The sequence below is a fragment of the Dendronephthya gigantea genome, unplaced genomic scaffold (genome assembly GCF_004324835.1).
Source record: "Dendronephthya gigantea isolate DGI-Jeju-01 unplaced genomic scaffold, DenGig_1.0 000172F, whole genome shotgun sequence".
Taxonomy (NCBI): domain Eukaryota; kingdom Metazoa; phylum Cnidaria; class Anthozoa; order Malacalcyonacea; family Nephtheidae; genus Dendronephthya; species Dendronephthya gigantea.
The window spans coordinates 237,440-255,537 of record NW_021163182.1 but is presented as its reverse complement, the minus strand read 5'-3'; the positions used below and the strand labels follow the sequence as shown (position 1 = coordinate 255,537).

Sequence of the window (18,098 nt, the reverse complement as noted above, 5' to 3'; positions counted from 1 at the left end):
GAAATAGCAATGCCTGGTTAATCATGTTTATTAATTTGAATAGATGCAGGATTCAGCAGTGACAACGATATTCAACAGCTTTGCTATGAGTCGCTCCAAAAGCTGCTCCTAGGTTTAGGGGCCAAGATGTTAATCCAAAGATCTAAAGTTTGGAAATTGATTAAAAATTTACTTGTTCTTGTAAGTAGCATGGTTAATTCAAAAAAAAATTAAAAAAACAAGACGCCTGTTCTGGCATTAACTCCGGCGCACGTGCAGTCTTCAATATAGAGCTTCTGAACATAAACAAAGCTGTGCACCACAACTCTTGGGAGACAAGACTGGGACGTAGATAAATACGATCTCATACACGATGCGTCATTACAATGCCTTGTTGAAAGAGTGCAGAAAGACAAGACCAAATGCTGCAGTGAACAGATGCAAAGAAGTTCTAAATTCATATTCATGTTTTAAGGACCATGTGAAGGTACAGCACAATATACATTATATATTTGTATACCCGATGTTATCATGAGAACTCTGTCATTGTTGAATATCCTCAATAATCTGCCAAATATAAGCAAAACTGCAAATGACTGAAAATCTGGCCTATGTAGAAAGGCAGAAACAACATTACAGTCGTGTTATGAGCAGACAGTTGTTACATATACACAGGTGGTAACTAGAACCATAATTAGGGGGGTGGGTTGAATCAAGCTATTGCACTTACAAAAGAAATCCGTTTAGCAGAACTGGATATACTAATATTCATTACACAATTATCGTTCTTGTACGCCACTGCATATAGAGGAGGTATAAAAAAGTAACCCCTATTGTAATTAGTACTTTAACATGGCGCTCCGCACTGGCACTGGGTTGAAATGCAATAAAAATCAGATCTATTATGTTAAAGGTGTCTTAATGTTCATCTTTCTTTAACTTTTCGAACAGATCGGGATTATTTACCAACGGCGAATTCATATTATGGTGATATAATTCCCTGTGATAAACCTCCATCAAGTAAAGCTAGCACGCAACGTTATTCCAACGTTGGAAAATGGTTGTATTTTAGTTAAGTCGTGACTAAATACAACGTTCTCACAACGTTGTTGTTCTAATTCATTTTTGACCACATTGTACCAACGTTGGTTGAACGTTCGATTCAACCTGGCTAATACTTTCGGAAACAAAATAAAGGATGTGGCGACCATATCTGCTGATCTGGCGACCATAGAAAGCATCGCGAAATTGGTAGATGACCATCATTACAAAATATACGTTGGTGTCCTGACGAAATGTGGTTGCAAAATTTGCGAGGGTGTCCTCGAGTTTGATCGCACATACACGAGGTATGCATATTTACATTGAGGTAAAATTCATTAGTATACTGAGAGTATAACTAGTTGAATGTAGTAGAATGGGCCATTAAGAGAAAATTTTTTATTATGTCCCGTATTTTGGAAAACGTTCAAAACCTCAAAATTAATTTATTTCTTCTTTTTAATGCTGAAAATGCATGAATATATGAAAACTGAGCTTTTTAGCATATACTACGTGACGTAGAAAAAAAATCCTCTTAATGTGAAAAGACGTGTTTGAAAGAAGTGTTTTGTTTCAATTCCGCAATTAATCGTAGGCCTTTATATTCAATTTATGTACAATTGTACAATTGCACAAAATGGAATACCTGGTAATATACTTTCCGCTGCAACCTTCAACCTCGTTCGGCCCACACTCCATTGTTTTGACAAAATTTCTCCTATTGTGCCTTTTCAAAAAAACATGCATGTTAGATAAAAAAAAACACGTCTAGCTATGTGCATGTTTCAGTTACTATGATCGTGTGGAAAACGGCGAAGAGCAATCGGGAATGGCCCATGAATTGAACACCGGACCTATGCATTGTTCACGATCCGAAATCCGTGCACAAACCGTCCGACAAATGTACAAAGGCCTAAGCACAAACTCGCTCGCCAAATATTATTACTTTGCTTGCTCCACGCCACCATTCAGTCCACCAGCAACAACTCGTGCCTCGCCAACCCACGTTCTCGATGCAGTTGGTAAATAATTTTATATGCTAGCATTTCAACAACAACGAAAGCTGACCGATCCTATACCGAGTTCGTGGCGCATTCAACCAGACTCGGAGATCGAGATTACCCAAATTCAAAAGGAATCTACACTGCAAAAAATGGAAGTCTAGGCCAGATTATTTATCTGATTTTAAGATTTTATTTCTCAAATCAAGATTCCACTCCTTATTTTAAGAAAATTATCTTGTAATAAGATCGTATATCTTGATGAGATCTGTAAAAATACCGATTTTTCTTAAATTAAGGTAAAAATTCTTGACTCAAGATACTTAATCTTGTTTTAAGAATATAAATCTCGCTTGAAGAAAAAAAAAAGCATTTATAGTTTTTGAAAGAAAGAATCCAATTCTTAAATCAAGAATTTATTTCTTATTTTCAGAAAGCTATCTTGTTTCAAGAACATTAGTCTTTATGTAAGGTGTTATTTCTTATTTCAAGAAAGCTATCTTGTTTTAAGATAATAAATCTTGGTACAGCGAGCTCAAAATTATTCAATTTCTTAAAACGAGTCATATTTTCTTTTAAAGAGATAATATATCTCTTTTTAAGAACATTAATCATGGTATAAATCCATATTTAAAGAAAGCTATCTTGTTTTTAAGATATGTATTCTTATTTAACAGAGTTAAATTTATCTTGTTTTAAGAAATTTGTTTTAAGAAAGTTTAACCAAGAAATTTGTCTTGTTTTAAGAAATTAAATCTTGGTCAATCGGAGCTTAACGACTAACTGTTTCTTAGACAAAGATAATTATTATTCATCTCGGTTTGATAACAAATCTAAAAAATGGCCTCTCCCGTGATGAATCAAGATGTTAAAGCTTGGTTCATCAGAGCTGCAAACGATTTATTTTAGGATGAGTTATTGTTTTTTAGTCAAAGATGATTTATCTTGTCTTAAGAAAATATTATAGTCGATTCCTGAAGGAAAACAGTGTCAGTCTATGTCTCTTATGCCAAGAAAGCTATCTCAGCTTGTTTCGCAGCAAATACGTCTTCGTCTAACAACTGAGAGTCGACATGTATGCATTTCTTAAAACTAGTCACTGTTTCTGGTCAATGAAAATTCAACTCGTTGCCATTAATACTTTGTGCCTGTTATTAATTATTTGCATGGCTTTCTCAGCGTGTTAAATTTCTTCAAGTTATAAAAACTCTAAACTGTATTCATTTATACAAACATATGCACGTATTGAGCAAGGTTGCAAGCCATGCGTGATGTGTGGCACTGACAAAGGTGCAGTACTGCTCAAACCCCACTATATATGGAACAATTTCGCATTGGTCATTAATTTATGCAATAATAAATAATTTTAATATGTCAGTACTGTAAAACAAAAATAGTATGACAAGAACAAATGCATCAAAGTTAAAGGTGAAGTGTATAGAATCCAACATGAAACTGATACTATAATTCTATTGTACAAACCCAACTAATCTTAGATTACGCTTTGTGATCGAATGATCAATTTTATGCGACCTATACTAGCTGTATATATAAACGATTTAACTACAGTATAGTTCTGTATCAGTTCAAAGTTAAAGTATATATATTGCATTTAGCGAGTGCAGGGGGTTCTCCCCAACAACATGAAGTCTTATTAGATCCCTCAGGTCATACTTAGTAGGAATGAAAGTGGAATCAAACTGTTTCAGTGTAGAATATACGTTAAAATCCAACATACTTGCGTATAAGCAGAACTTTGTTGGAACACCATCTCCAGGATCTTCAACCTCATAAGACAGAAGGCCATCGTTAAATTCAACTGTTTTCAAAGGTGTGTATTCAAATATAGTATCTTCATCTGCAAGCCAAATTCTCTGAATTCTTCCAAATTCGGGCAACATGCTTGTAAAAGTAGCATCAACTGCAATGATACAGCCCTTATTGGGAACATATTTTTCGTGCGAATGAATCCACTTACATGTAAAACGTTGGTCAAACTTTCAGGATTGGCGTAAAGCAAGCAGTCAGTAATTCGTTGAAAAAAGTGGGCTTTCAACATATCTGTCACCATACTGGATGGACCAATAACCTTTTCGGACTTAAATAACGGGTGTTGGCAGGGTGTTTGGGTTTCAAAGTCTGCACATTCATCAACCTGGCATCGCTCTGCCAAAGAGAGGCAAATGTTCTTGAAGTTCTGTAGTGGAGCCAGGTCTTTGAAATAACGGTGCCTGGCTTCAAAACGTAAACAACAGTGCCTTACAAGTGGACCAAGATACACAATTTGCTGCGGTATGTGGAGCATATAATGCATTTTGGGGGTAATATTCACACCTGGGAACACTTCCTTAAAGAGGATGAGGTTTGCTTCGATTAAAGTTTCCAATTCTTTAATAGTTTCAACACTGATGACTGGTGAAAAGCAGATCTGAACAATCAATGAAATCTGCAATATAAGCTGGTATTGCGGACAGTCATTAGCAACGAAGTTCTTCAAACAAATGGGCAAATACTTCAAGAAGATTCTAGCATGTTCAGCCGTTTGTTTCAGTTTATATTTCTCTTGGCCATTAAACACTGTTTCTCTTAAAGGCGGAGGACGGTTAGCTTCATCTTGGTACCCAAGCTTAAGTTGGCAAAACGTACTGTTCAATTGTTGCAATGTTATAGATCCATTATCAATAAAATATTGCAATGCATAGCGGACTTCGTATTGAACAGACCCTTCCAAAAGGACATGCATTATGTCTTGGGGAAGCTGTTTCGTTATGTCAAATTGAGGTAAGCGGCTCAATACACTTCTTTCGTTAATTCCATATGTGGTCACCAGATTTTTCCTGCTTTCTTCTGTTGGAGCTGTTTCAATATCTTCGCAGTGTTGACGATACTGGACTAAGTTTCTTTCAGTAAAACAGCTAGCCCTGAAATTCTCTTGCATGCTTAGAAATGTACATAAACAATTTCGACATTTCTGGTGAGAAAAACCAACCTTTACTTTGAATCCTCCCCACTGGTGCTGCCCTTCGGTGTCACCAAGGCAACTGACTACGCCACCAAACAACTCCATAAAATTTCCACCTACCACAAATGTATAGCCATTTGCCAGTGTATGTAGGTCATTAATTATTGGGGTTAAAATCTTATTCTGACCGTACATTGAAACATCTTTAGCCTTCACAATAGCCAGTAGCCGAATGGCACAAAGCTTTGACCTATATTTGGGGCCAATGTTTCCAAGTGTATAATAATAAAGATCGATTTTGTGCTTGCCTACATGTGTGCCCAACGGATTGCAGACTTCAATCTCATCATGGTAAAGAATAATTATTAATCCATTTGGGTGCTCTATGAAGATTCTATTGTGCTTTATACATTCACCGTCACAAATGTCAAATAAAAAACCTTCTTTGCATACTTGGCGTGGTGCGGTTATAACATCTGCTATCTTTGAATTTGACAAGAGTTGCTGTAGACTATCAAGAATGGGAATATACACCATTGTGTCATCTTGTTCACAAATAAGACGCTTTGAGCCCTTGTTTTTATATGTGATTCTAGTGGACAGGACATATTGGATTGGTTTGATAAAGTTGACGCTGCTTTCCAAAAATGAAGACTGCAAGTAAGTTGTTTTAAGTTTGCTAAATGGGTCCTCGAAAGAATTGAAAATTTCTTCAACGGATTCCTCAGTCAATTTGTCAGCACCGTTTTCTACACAATTCAATACCTTTTGTTTTAGGTGTTCTTTTACTTGCTCAATTAAGTTGCTAGTACTTTCCACAATCCCATTCAACATTACCTATTTTTAAAGAGAAAATATGATAATAAATAACTATATGTAACACTGTAGAACATGATTTTATATGACAACTTGTGCAAAAAGGGATAAATATTTAGGACTTTTTAATAATGCTGAGATACAAATTAGTCAACCTGGAGAGTTATGTTCAAGTACGTTGAATTTAGCGACTAAACTAAATTTTCAAGGATAGCCCGAACTGTAATGATGAATCTTTTGACATTTGGTAACTCTCTTTTGTAACATTATGAAATATTATTTTCAGGTCCATGTTCAGGTTATTAAATTTTACTAAAAGTTTGTCATTTCTCATGGGTATTGTAGCTTGTCCACAAACTAGTATGTTAACAATAATAACAGCATAATTGAGTTATGCCATATACTGTATAACTCCATCATGTCGTTTAAATTAAAAGGCAACATTGCAGGAATTGCTAAATTAGGTGTAATTAGTTTGAGGAAATTGGGAATTATTTATAGGTACTGTTTGAACTTACACTGTAGCTTGCTGTAATTATAGTGCTGCTGTAAAACTGTAAGGTGCAACAATTGTTTATCCTATTTTTTTCTGTATTTCTGTATTGCCTATTCCAATATTATTTCTTTCTTCCTGTGTCTATCTTTTTTAAGGCATACTCAAGCTGGCAAATATAAGTAAAAAGGGGTAAAAATATATTACTATTTAACTATAAATATATAACAGAAATATTACATTGATATTAAATGGACTTGCAGTGTTATACCAACAATTAACGTTTTGATTCAAAAGAAGCCTTTCATACCTTTGGTATCTTAGACCGTGCTTGAAGTTTAAGCAAGAACTGAGCAGAACATTGCTTGAGGTCTACAGCTTTATCAGTTTGATTGACATCAACCTAGTAAATGTGCAGTTATTGAGTAAGAATATACAAAAAGTTAAGGTAAGGAAATAGAGCATACATGTATGCTGCAGAATTTATCCTACAGTACCCTGTAGATTTTAGAATTGCAAACTCCATAATTCATGGTCTCTCTTAATTCAGTTTTTCATACTCAGGCATATTAATGAAATGGGGATCCAGCTTAATTTCCTATACATATGGTCCCTATTTGCTGAGCTAAAAACAAGGTTTCAAAAAAAGTCGAACAAATTCATTTTAGTATGCAAAAATGACATCAATTACCACAGGGATAAGAATTGGGGAAAGGACTAAATGAGTAAATGTGGTAAAATGGTAAAATGTGCCCTTCTGAAAACATGCCAAAATATGTAAAATATGTTTATAAATTAGCCTGCATTCATGAAATGGAAAACCCCTATTAAAATGCATGAACACCTGTGAACTTACTGTACCTCAACAGTTGGGTTGTCATCCTCGCTATCAGTATCAGTCGACGTTTCCCGAAGAGTTGTTGCTACTCATTTCAAGTGTATGGTTGTCTCCCTGACTGTCGTTTGGCAGCAAATTGGATGTCTCCGCAGCAGACATTTCCTCCTCGTGTTTCCGATGAATGTGTCTTCGGAAAGAATTCATTTTATTATACTGCTCTGGGCATCCATTGATTCCACATTTAATCTTAAAATTTGGATGGGATGCATGTTGCAAAGTAATATGCCTTAACAAGGCCTTCAGCGTCAGTGCTGAAAAACAAACAAATACTACATAACCACACGTTCGACATATTTAGTTAATTTTCCAGCCACAGTTCAACGCAAGAAATGAAATGCCATGATTTGTATTTGGCGCGAAGCCGCGAGCAGTGGCTATAACAGCCATCACTCAAAAATACTCGGGAAATGTCGGACATGCTTCGTGACCAGTTCGCCCTGTTCGTGACCCGCTTCGTGACGTGTACAAAATCACGCCACTAACAGTGTCGCCATCCCCTTTTTAAACTGAGCGGTTGGTGTGAGAATATCACTGGAAAATATACATTATTCAACGTTTAATCCTTTGTAATCCGACCCTTTAAAGGAAATTTAAGAAGGTAAATATTTGACCTTTTGTTAATATTAAAAGTAGTCTTTTATAGTCAAGTGTATTCAACACCGAATTACGAATGTTTATTGAGATTTGAGAATGAACGCTATAAAAGTCGCACGCTGGAGCCGGATCGGAACATTCAAGTATTGTCAAAAAAACAAAAGAACGGTAACTCCGAAAAGCATTTTGTATAATACTGACGACGACTAAAGTGCAGTCGAAACGTGGATTCATTAAAGCTACAAAATGTATTTTCGGAGTTACTGCTCTTTTGAATTTTATAAACATGCTCAGTGGTTCGTGTACTTATATATTTTCATGTTCCATGTATTTTGCGGTGTTCAACATTTAAATGAGCTGCCAAATTCCAATATCACAGTTAGTTTACTGTTCCAGAATGTAATGATAGTAATGTACATTTGAAGTTCCAAAAACTGCGATATTTGGCATCCTTTTATTCTAGCTTTTGTATTTTTTTAGGGTTGGGGATAAAAACAACTCCCGTAGGAATAGCGCGAATCGATTACAGGTAAAATGGTAGCGACTTCGTATTATTTTCTAGTCCTATTTAGCCAATTTAAACTACCTGGAGCAGAAAATTTTATTAGGAATTTTTGTTTCGAGTTCGTCAGATACTACTTTTCAAATACTGGAATATGGCAAAAATACTGATTTTCTAAACTTTTTTTGTACAGGGCCAAGCATGTCAATGGAAGACATAAGGAAACTGGACATCGAGGCTTATGATATACTTCAAGGTACTGCAGAATAGAAGTTGTTAATTGTCTCCCTATTTAATAACTCCCTATTTTGCTCTTGTCTGGCCGACACTCATTCATAACCCCCAAACCTGTGGCTGCCATCCTGGATCGACTGCTCAGTTTAAAAAGTATTTGCATGAGAGTTAAAAAGTATATTTTGTTCTTGAGCTAGGATCCTATTCCAGCTCAGCAGAAATTGGCTCAGCACAAAATAGAAACATCTTCAAGTAATCCGTTGTAATTTAATCCGGGGAAAAAATCAATAAAATACTCTACACCAGCTCATATTAATTTGAAAATGTTATATAGTTTAGACGTACTTGGGAAAATTTCTGTAGTATTATGGGAGTATTAAACCATACTGTAGGTATGTTTCACTTCTGTGATACAAGCAGCTGCAACTCATGCAATAAAATCCTTGTACTTTTGGTGTGATTTTGCATTTAGTTATACTTATCATGCAGTATGTACTGGGAAATCAATTACCATTTTTATCACTTCATTGAATTAATTAAGGCTAATTTCTAGGGGGTTAATGGGTCTTTTGAGTGGAAATCACACTCATATCAAATTCATAATCATACTTTTATTAATTTGCTAGATGCCAGTGTTAATGAAGATATGTTAATGGATTTCAGTCGGGATGATCTAAAAGACTTGTTTGCCGGTGCAGATAAATTTTTGTTGAGAAAAAAGATTTGGAATATTATTGAGAAAGCTGTAAGCTACATTCAAAGTAAAATTATATATTTTTGTTTCATAAGCATGCACTGCATCAAAGTAAAGTTAATTAATCTATTTTTGTTCCTCGAAGAAAAATTATCAGTTTTTCAATGTAATTCTTGTTATCAGCTTGCAAATTAACCGCTTGAAGTTATTCATAGAATAGCTGTCTAACGTACAAAAATTGCTATCTGAATATAATTTTTAGAGAGGATGTAAAGAAAAAATGTTAGAGTCTCCTAACTCTGCAAAAGTAAAGATTAATCAAACCCCAGTGGTAAATCCTCAAACTCCTCCTGTACAAAAACATTTGGGAATTTCGCAGTCACAACTATTGCGTTCACCTTCTTCCTGGTTGGAGAGTCCCCCTAGCCCTGCAAGTGTTGACCTAACTTCAAGTCAGGTGATTACCCCAGCACCTTCTCCGGCCTTTGTTGTATATACAGATAACGAAATTGTCTGTTCAGCCAAGACTGGTGATATTTCGCAAGATCTGTTTAATAGATTGATACGAAATACTGTGTCAAATATGCGATCAGCCTGTCATAGTTTACCTGTACCAAGGGAGCCAACATCCCTGGAAATGGGAGAAATGGCCAAGGTTCTATGTCAAAAGTATCCCTGTTTAGAAAGAGCTTCAGAGTTGACAGGAAGTGAAAGCGGTCATGTAAGTTAGACAGATTAAAAATTTAAAAGTGCAAAATAAAATTGGAAGAGGGGGGAGTTCCATGCCACAAGCAAATGGTTCATAGTAATATAGTTAGCTTCTGGTAGAAACTTTCTGTCAATTTTTAGATAATTATTTTTATTTTACATAATTAAGTTATTCATGAAGGAGTTGTTTACCCACCTAAACCTATCTATTACTATGAGCGACTCCTGCCTAGCTACTATATAGTTTGCCGATTATACTGAGATAAATGTTTTTTTAATTTTGTAGCTTTTTGTGTTGTCCAAAATTAAAAAACGTCTTGGAAATGTTGTCCCAGCTAAGAAAAGGCAAGGAAAAGTGCCTGCGAGATCAAATAAACGTATTAAATTAGACATGCCTGAACTTGGTAAGTTAATATATAACCTATTTGTTTGTCAGAGTAACCCATATGCATGTCATCGTCATTTGATAAAGTTGGAAAACTTACTAGTACATGCAATGAAACAGCTCTTGGGGCCTGAAATTACAGTAGCAGTATTCTGCTAAAAGATGAATTTGCAAACTATGGGTTGCCAGGGGGGCATTGATCCCCTAGCCTAGACCAGGAAGGGTGCAGGTTTGGGTATAAATTCAAATTTTGGGGGATTATGTACGAAAATCAGAGCTTAAATGATGTATTTTGGTGTATTTGAGAGTTTCACAGGCTCTGACATCTGGTAGCACCTTATCCTCCAATTTATATATAAATTTCTAATATCCTAATATCCCTGACAACTGGTGCTTGTACCTCAACCCATGTCCAGCACTTGTCTGCACACCCCCCCCCCCCCCCTACAAAATCGCTCTGGATCCATCCTGGTTCTACTTTTGCACTCACAGCATAATATAAGAGGATTGATGTGCCATGATTTGCCCTATGTTATTATGACTTTCCCTGTGTTGTACTGGCATCTAATGGGTTAAATTGCCTAACTGCCCTTGTGGCTGGTGAATGCTTTGCAATTAATGTATTGGACCCCATAGTAGAACCTGTTACACTAGTCATTACCGCATGTACAGTATATCCTGAAATTTTTAAATGCTTAAAAGCATTTAATGCAACATTCTTGTGATTTCCTTAAGTTTACACTATATGCGTCAGTCCACCACTGTGAAACTCCTTTCTTATGAAAAAAAACACAAAGCATATAATTTCCGATTATTGTCCACAGTATAAAAGCATGAAAAGTCAAGTTATTCAATTCAGTATAACACTCATTATTTAGGTGATTCGAGTGATCCTTTGAAAAAAGGGTCAGAGAGTGAATCATCATCTACTGAGACAACAGACGGATCTAATGAAGACACCGGTCTTTGCGCAAGGCATTACAGTGCATTAGAGAGAGAACAAAGGAAGTGTAAACCTAACCCAAAGGTGATTAACAAATATTTGAATCTAGAGTTCTCGTCTAGAAGGCAATTGATTCAAGAGACGAAGAAAGATGAGAGGCCAAGCAAAATACTGGAGCTCTACCCATGTTTTAAAGATCCTAATGAGGTAAATGTAGTTGCAGAAATGTATCTTAGCCTGTTGTCCAGGTTTGAATACACATGACATTTGTGTTGCTGAAAATATTTGTTAACCATTTAATTAATTGTGCAAATCCGTATTAAATGTTTTGCATCCATTAATGTTTCGTCTAAAAGATAATATAAAAAAATATTGCCTGTTTTGAAATATACAGTACATGTTTTTGCTTTGCAGGTTGTTGAAGAAGTAAGACGATGTCTGAAATTGAAGGAGACTGGTAATCCTGAATCGTACATGACTAGCCGTGTCAGTCTTCTGGAGAAGAAAGTCGATCAGATGATATACTACGGGATCTCAAAAAGTGCTATACAACCACCTATGAGCCAGTCAGTTGGTGAGTTGTATTAGTGCATGCATGTACTCTATTTATGTATGTTAATTCTATCCAACTCTACAAACGCTGCTTATTAATCCCTTGCCAGGAGGTCAGCAATTGAAAGGTAAAGTGTCTGGTGCGTTAGCCACGGTGAAATGCTGAAGGCAATACTGCCAAATAAGGTTGTTAGTAAGGGTGGATTTCCACTTGTAGCGAAATAGTTCGCTTGCGAAATAGTTTAATATTTTGCTTTGAATTGAGAACAGTCAAGTTGAACTAATTGATTTATGCTGTTAAAATTCAAAAGAAAACACGCAAATATTTCGCTGCAAGTGGAAATCCACCCTTACAGCGTTAACACGTGTTAATTCTACTGTCAATTTTTATTATATTTTTCTTTAGACCAAAAGATAGTGCATTTGCTAAAGGGAATCCATGTCATTTTTAAAGGAAAGCCTAAATCTAAGAAGCTTATCGTGCATGATTCAATTTTTATCCCGGAGGTAAAAGTTTACTCTATATAATTATAGTTATATTTCAGTGCTGTTTGTTTCGCCGGTAAAAAGCTCGTAATTTCCCCTTTAATATTCCCTATAGTCTTGTCTTAAGTTTTAAAATGTATGTGTGAAATTTATAATGCCTGGTTTCGATGTAGACTTTTAATCAGGGACGAACTAGAGCGTTAATTCGGGGTGGGGTTCATTTTCATATAATATTCTGTTCTGCCCGACGGATTTCTTTGAAAACACGTATTCGCACAATCGAATTCCGTTGGACAGAACAGAATGTATATGAGAATTCACCCTCTCCGAAGTAGAGCTCTAATTTCGCCCCTGCATTTAATTCTTGCAAATAACATTGTTTGATTTCCTTTTTATAGGATAACGAACTTCCAGACGTGTGGCAGCAAACACGCCATGGTAATTCTCCGGGCCTAATAATGACGAAAGAAACGGCGCAATGATTCTCTTTGAAAGGATGTTTTCTTGCGCTTCGGGGATACGGAATTAGCGAAAGCGGTCGTAGCCAGCTTCCTTCTACCTCCTAGATTGGACTACCCTTTTAGGTCATTGGTCCCATTTCTGTCTTGCAGAAAATTATCTTCCAGGACAATCAAGTGCATCCCAGTTGTCAAGGCGAAGTTGCTAAAGTTCTAAAACTTTGAAATGTATCATGACCGAGCATAACGTTTGTGGAGACGGCAAGTTCATATATACGCCAGTTAGAACATTTTTACTACATATTATCTGAACTGTAGTAATTTTTTTATTTTTTTGCAACCCTAAGTTTGCGCTTTGAAATCACGTTTATGTAGAAATAAAAACGCACCTTATGAGCACATGCATGTCCAGCATGTTGTTTAAAATTGGATTTAGCCAAGAAACACGTGCAGTAAATTGCGTTTTTGCTCTATAAGAACATGATGTTAAAGCATTTGTTTTTGGTGTGGAACATAGTTTTTTATGACCAAAACTTTATATGTTATTGTTTAAGAAGGGAAACCGCTCATTTATATTATTAAGAAAAATTTCCTTGTCTTTCCTTTACAGCGTTTTTTAAAAATATTTCTTGTGTATGCCACAGCGTAAAACAATAAAAAAAATAATTTATCTTGATTAACGATATTTTTCTGTAAATTAATAAGAAAAAAAGAAATATTTTCGTGTGTAGAAACAATAAAGTATTATTTTCTTAGCAAGATTATTTATCTTGTTTGACCAGATTTTCCCTTAAATCAAGAAAGCGTTTCTTAAAGAATTATTTCTTGCGTACGGGACAAAAAGTAGAATTTTCTTAGCAAGATTATTTATCTTGTTTGACCAGATTTTTTCCCTTAAAACAAGAAAGCGTTTCTTGGTAAGAATTATTTTCTTGCGTACGGGACAAAAGTAGAATTTCTTAGCAAGATTATTTATCTTGTTTGACCAGATTTTTTCCCTTAAAACAAGAAAGCGTTTCTTAGTAAGAATTATTTTCTTGCGTACGGGACAAAAAGTAAAATTTTCTTAACAAGATTATTTATCTTGTAACACAAGATAATTTGTCTTATTTTAAGAAAATATTTCTTCTTGCGAAAATCTAGACGAGAATAATTTTCTTACCCACGGGACAAGAAAATATTTCTTGATTCAAGAAATATTTTCTCAAAACAAGTTTTTTTTTCTTGTTTCAAGCATTTTATTTTTTGCAGTGTAGGTTTAATTATTGTCGAATACACAAAATTAAAAAAAATTTCCCTTGTGCCTTCCTGTGTGTTCCTCATTTTTGGAAACAATTTGAGTGACTGACATGAAGTGGTTCGTGGTAAAGTAGAATCTAATCAAAGAATCATCTGTTTTAAATTGTTCTTTTTAAAGTGTTCGTTTTTAATGTATTTTTCAAACATATTAGCAAAGACAAAAGGAGTGACGAAGGAAAAAAAAAGTGTATGCCAAACATTTTTTTTCCTTCCAAATATGTGGTTTGAATTAAACTTTCATTAAAAATTTATATATTTTCCTTAGGTCCAAACTAGGCGAGAGAAAAAATGCCCGGAGTGTGGCAAGGAGATTAAGTATCTCTCAAGCCACCTCGTTCATGCACACAAGCCGGCCAAGGCTGAAGAAAGCCAAGTTGCAAGACGGCAGCCGAGGTCAGTGAAGGCAGGTGTGTGCCAGAAACGGGCCCCAATTTTCTGTCTCATTGAAGACTGTTCCGCCATGGTGTGCCGGAAGGACAAGCACCTCAGAAATGTGCACAATCTCAGTAACAATGACCCGGAAGGGTCAGTCCAATTATGCTTATTTTTGTGCAATACAGTCAATCGAGATATATCAAGCAACACATGCAAAACATTTTCAGAGATTAATTTAATGAAGTATGTTACAGGATGAACGATATAATCGCGGCGAAAAGATCGAGGGAAAGTGGGATGAGAAAGGTCGATGATGCTACACAAGGGCAGAGATGAAAACGAGGATCTGTATAACATGTTGAGACCACCCAAACCACGGGGAAGCCCGCTCCCTGGAAAATTGAGAGACATATGCAAACTTCCCGTGAAGAAAAAACGTGGCAGATGGCAATGCCGAAATGCAGTGCTGAGTATTTCAATCGATATAAGCCCAAAGAGTGTTCGAGTTGTGGTGAATTTATTGGTGGATCGCATACGTCAGAAAAGACCCAAAACTGCAGTAAAAATTTCTAGCGCAGTCACTGATGGTTTTCCAGAACCATTTGGAAAGTTTTGAGGGAAATGTCTCAATCCTGTGCCAAGACATGTCAATTGACAAGATAAGAAATAACTTCTTTCTTAGAAATGACAAGCTGCCACAACCTCTTTAGCCCCAGACCCTCAAAACCTATATTGTCAACCCTCCGGCTTTTTTACGGTTTATGTTGGCGAGGGCCAACGAGGGAAAAGAGTCGTCGAATTCACGCCATGAGAATCTCATCAACTCTGCGTTGGCCAGGATTGATTCCTGGTCAGCAAATTTCAACGTGAGGGTGAAAGAGGGAGAAAGGCCGGAAAGAGGTTCTCTCTTAAAGAGACTTTTTAAGACTCAGAGCGGGGGAAGAAGTTGAAAGTATAAAGAAGACTTTTCGAGAAATAAAGGAAAAGTCCATGCAGTGGGAAAAGTTGAGTTTGCATGCCAGATTGCGCGATTTTCTGATGCTCCAGGTAATTATTATCCAGTGGCCAACGTTTTGGAGCATTATCAAACTTATCAGCGAGAAATTACAGAAAGGCTTCAACATTAGCACCAATAGAAATGCTCCCATTTATCGCAATGAGACTACAATGAACAAAAAATCGCTTGGACCAGCGAAATTATTTCGGATCAGGGAGCTGAAGGAGATGGCTGACACATGTCTGGACTTACTCCGCCCCCAGTATGCAAATAAATCTTCCAATATTCCTGCAAAACCCGGTGTGGTGGCAGAGGAAGCAGTCTATATAACGTCCACTGGGGCACCAATGTCCGAAAGCGCAATATCGAAAGTTGTCCAGCGTATGGGTGAGAAACTTCATGGGAGTCTTCAAGGCAACTTGATACAATCAAGGTTGCGCAAATCAATAATCACTCATCACAGGGGAAAGAAACACACGCGGTCTCTAAAGAGAATGTGGCGAGACAGATGACCCATTCTGTGAAAACTGCCGATCGCTATCACAATGTCGAGAACAATAACCACAGCGATTTGACAGTTGTTCACTATCTAAAAAAGTTACCTTTGCCTTTTCACTTTTTTCTTACACTGTTTTCTTTTTTGGGTGATTCCGAAACCCATCCCTTTACCAATTATTTTAGAGAGAGATAGTGATGAGGATGGGGATGAAGATGCCTTGTCATTTTTTCTCAAAGTTTTTCTTTTATTGGGTCATTCCATGACTCACCTCTTTGCCAATTATTTTAGAGAAAGATAGCGATGATGAAGATGGGGATGAAGATGAACCTGGAGACAAAGATGAAGGTGAAGATGCCTTGTCAATTTTTTTAGACTTTCTTTTTTCGGATGACCCCGTGACCAATCTCTTTACCAATTATTTCAGAGAGATATTGATATTGACAGAAATCTGACAAGAGCGAGATATTCACAGAGAAAAGCCAGTCTGATATATGAGTCGACAATCAATTTGTCAGACAATGCTGGCGTGAACGAAGTTCTGGGATGCCTAATAACGGACCCGGAAGTTTCAATGACTGACTTGTTGTCCAAATACAGCAAGCAGTCTGCGTGACAAATTCCGCAGCATTCGGAAAGCAATAAAGAAGATAAAGTAAACAAATTAAGGATACAAATTTAATATAATAGAAGTGAAACAATTTAATAGGCTCAACACTAAAAATTTAATGAAAAACTCAATTTTTCAATGACAGCATTATGTTATAGTAAAATCATAACAGCATTATGTTATAGTAAAATCATTGCTCTTTCATGCAAAACATGTTTGAAACCAAAAAGAAAGCGTTATCGCAGTAATTTTAGAGATTTTATAGTATATGGTGCTATTTTCGAGTTGCCATGGAAACGGATATTGTTTTTATTCAAAAGAATGATCAATTTGAGCTTGTTGTTTATTCAAATTTGAAGTTGAGTGTCATTTTCGAGAGACTGGTATCTAGCCACTTCTGAATGCTAGGTTACCAAGCCAATACTAATATTTTCCAAGGAAAGTTGTGACCCGCGGAAATGCCTCCAAAGCGAAATTTTTTTAGAAATGCAGGGAAAAACGCAGGTTTCGTGGTAATCAATATAAAAGTGCGGAAAGTAGTTCGTCTAGTAAGGTTTGTGATGAAAGTAGTTCAGAAGAATCGAGTAAAAATCAAGATTCAAGCGCCTCATGAAGTAGTATAGCAGACAAGGTTCCAACACAACCACGTGTTCACGCAGCAGTCAAAATCCCACGAGCGTCACGTCACGAATTCTCTCTAGCGCCTCTGGAAGCACATTCGGATTCTTCCCTCAATACTACCGTCGCTATGATGAACAAGAGCAAGAGAAACCTAAGAAAAAGAGAAGAAAAATTGTAAATTATAGTTATGATGAGGACGGTGATGACGAATCTTAATCTCAACGCCTGTAAGTATATACTATCTATAATGTATGTAGTAATGTATGGGTCGCAAGAAGAGCGAATTGGATAGAAACGTTCGCGAGAAATTGAGAAAGAAGAGAGTGAGAGACGAAGAGAGATTTAATAGACCGTTGAACTGCTGGATACGAAGAAAATATCCCTAAATATTTCACGAGTATTCGAAAGTGTTTCGTGAGGTTTCGAAAGCTAATCCACACGTGAAAGATATCATGAAGACCATGGACTGGAAACTGAAATTGTTTGACGATAGCGGTTTAGACATGTCTTCGATGCAGAACTCGATTACGGAGGTGAGCGAGATAATGAACATCGAAGACGAGATTCATAGAGAAATTGCGCGTCTGGAGAAGAACGTTAACATTTTGGGGAACAGCATCGACGACGAGGACGACGACGAACGAAGCGTCGAAGGGTCAAGCAGGGGAGAACAAAACGCTGGGGAGTCAAGCATGGAGGGACCCGACACAGGCGAAGCGACGTTTCCCGATCCCTTCGAAGAGACTAAGAAGTACATGCAAGACTTCGATTTCGAGGTGGACCTCCTAGATTTCGAGTGTTTTCAGGACGATAGGAATTTCGAGGACGATTAAATGATATTGAACTCATGGATTTTAGTTTTTGAATGTTTTCGAACGATTTAAAAGACGTCGGACTTGTGATCATATTTATAGGTAGAGTTTAGTTGTTTATTTCATATCGAACTTATGGATT

At 36.5% G+C, this 18,098-nt stretch overlaps 2 protein-coding genes and 1 pseudogene across 2 annotated transcripts in view; 1 reads left to right on the top strand and 2 right to left on the bottom strand.

Moving 5' to 3' along the window:
* Window positions 1-3,395: 3,395 nt before the first annotated feature.
* Window positions 3,396-7,577, bottom strand: LOC114538009 (annotated as a pseudogene).
* Window positions 7,460-12,770, top strand: LOC114538008. The gene is made up of 9 exons (XM_028559120.1): window positions 7,460-8,313; window positions 8,480-8,542; window positions 9,147-9,265; window positions 9,477-9,935; window positions 10,209-10,326; window positions 11,186-11,457; window positions 11,665-11,824; window positions 12,209-12,309; window positions 12,687-12,770. The coding sequence occupies exons 2-9, from the start codon at window positions 8,488-8,490 to the stop codon at window positions 12,768-12,770; spliced, it is 1,368 nt and encodes a 455-aa protein (XP_028414921.1). The 5' UTR covers window positions 7,460-8,313; window positions 8,480-8,487.
* A 4,437-nt stretch (window positions 12,771-17,207) lies between these two features.
* The window catches only part of LOC114538007 (telomerase reverse transcriptase-like), a 40,816-nt gene continuing 39,925 nt past the window's right edge, over window positions 17,208-18,098 (bottom strand). Inside the window, exon 9 of the mRNA XM_028559119.1 lies at window positions 17,208-17,295. Coding sequence (XP_028414920.1) covers window positions 17,208-17,295 — 88 coding nt within the window. The remainder of the gene's footprint in view (window positions 17,296-18,098) is intronic.

Coding starts and splice junctions, on each gene's coding strand:
- LOC114538008 (XM_028559120.1), top strand. CDS start 8,488: ATGTCAATGGAAGACATAAGGAAACTGGACATCGAGGCTTATGATATA. Junction 9,936..10,208: donor CAGGAAGTGAAAGCGGTCAT/GTAAGTTAGACA, acceptor TTAATTTTGTAG/CTTTTTGTGTTGTCCAAAAT. Junction 10,327..11,185: donor ATTAGACATGCCTGAACTTG/GTAAGTTAATAT, acceptor CTCATTATTTAG/GTGATTCGAGTGATCCTTTG.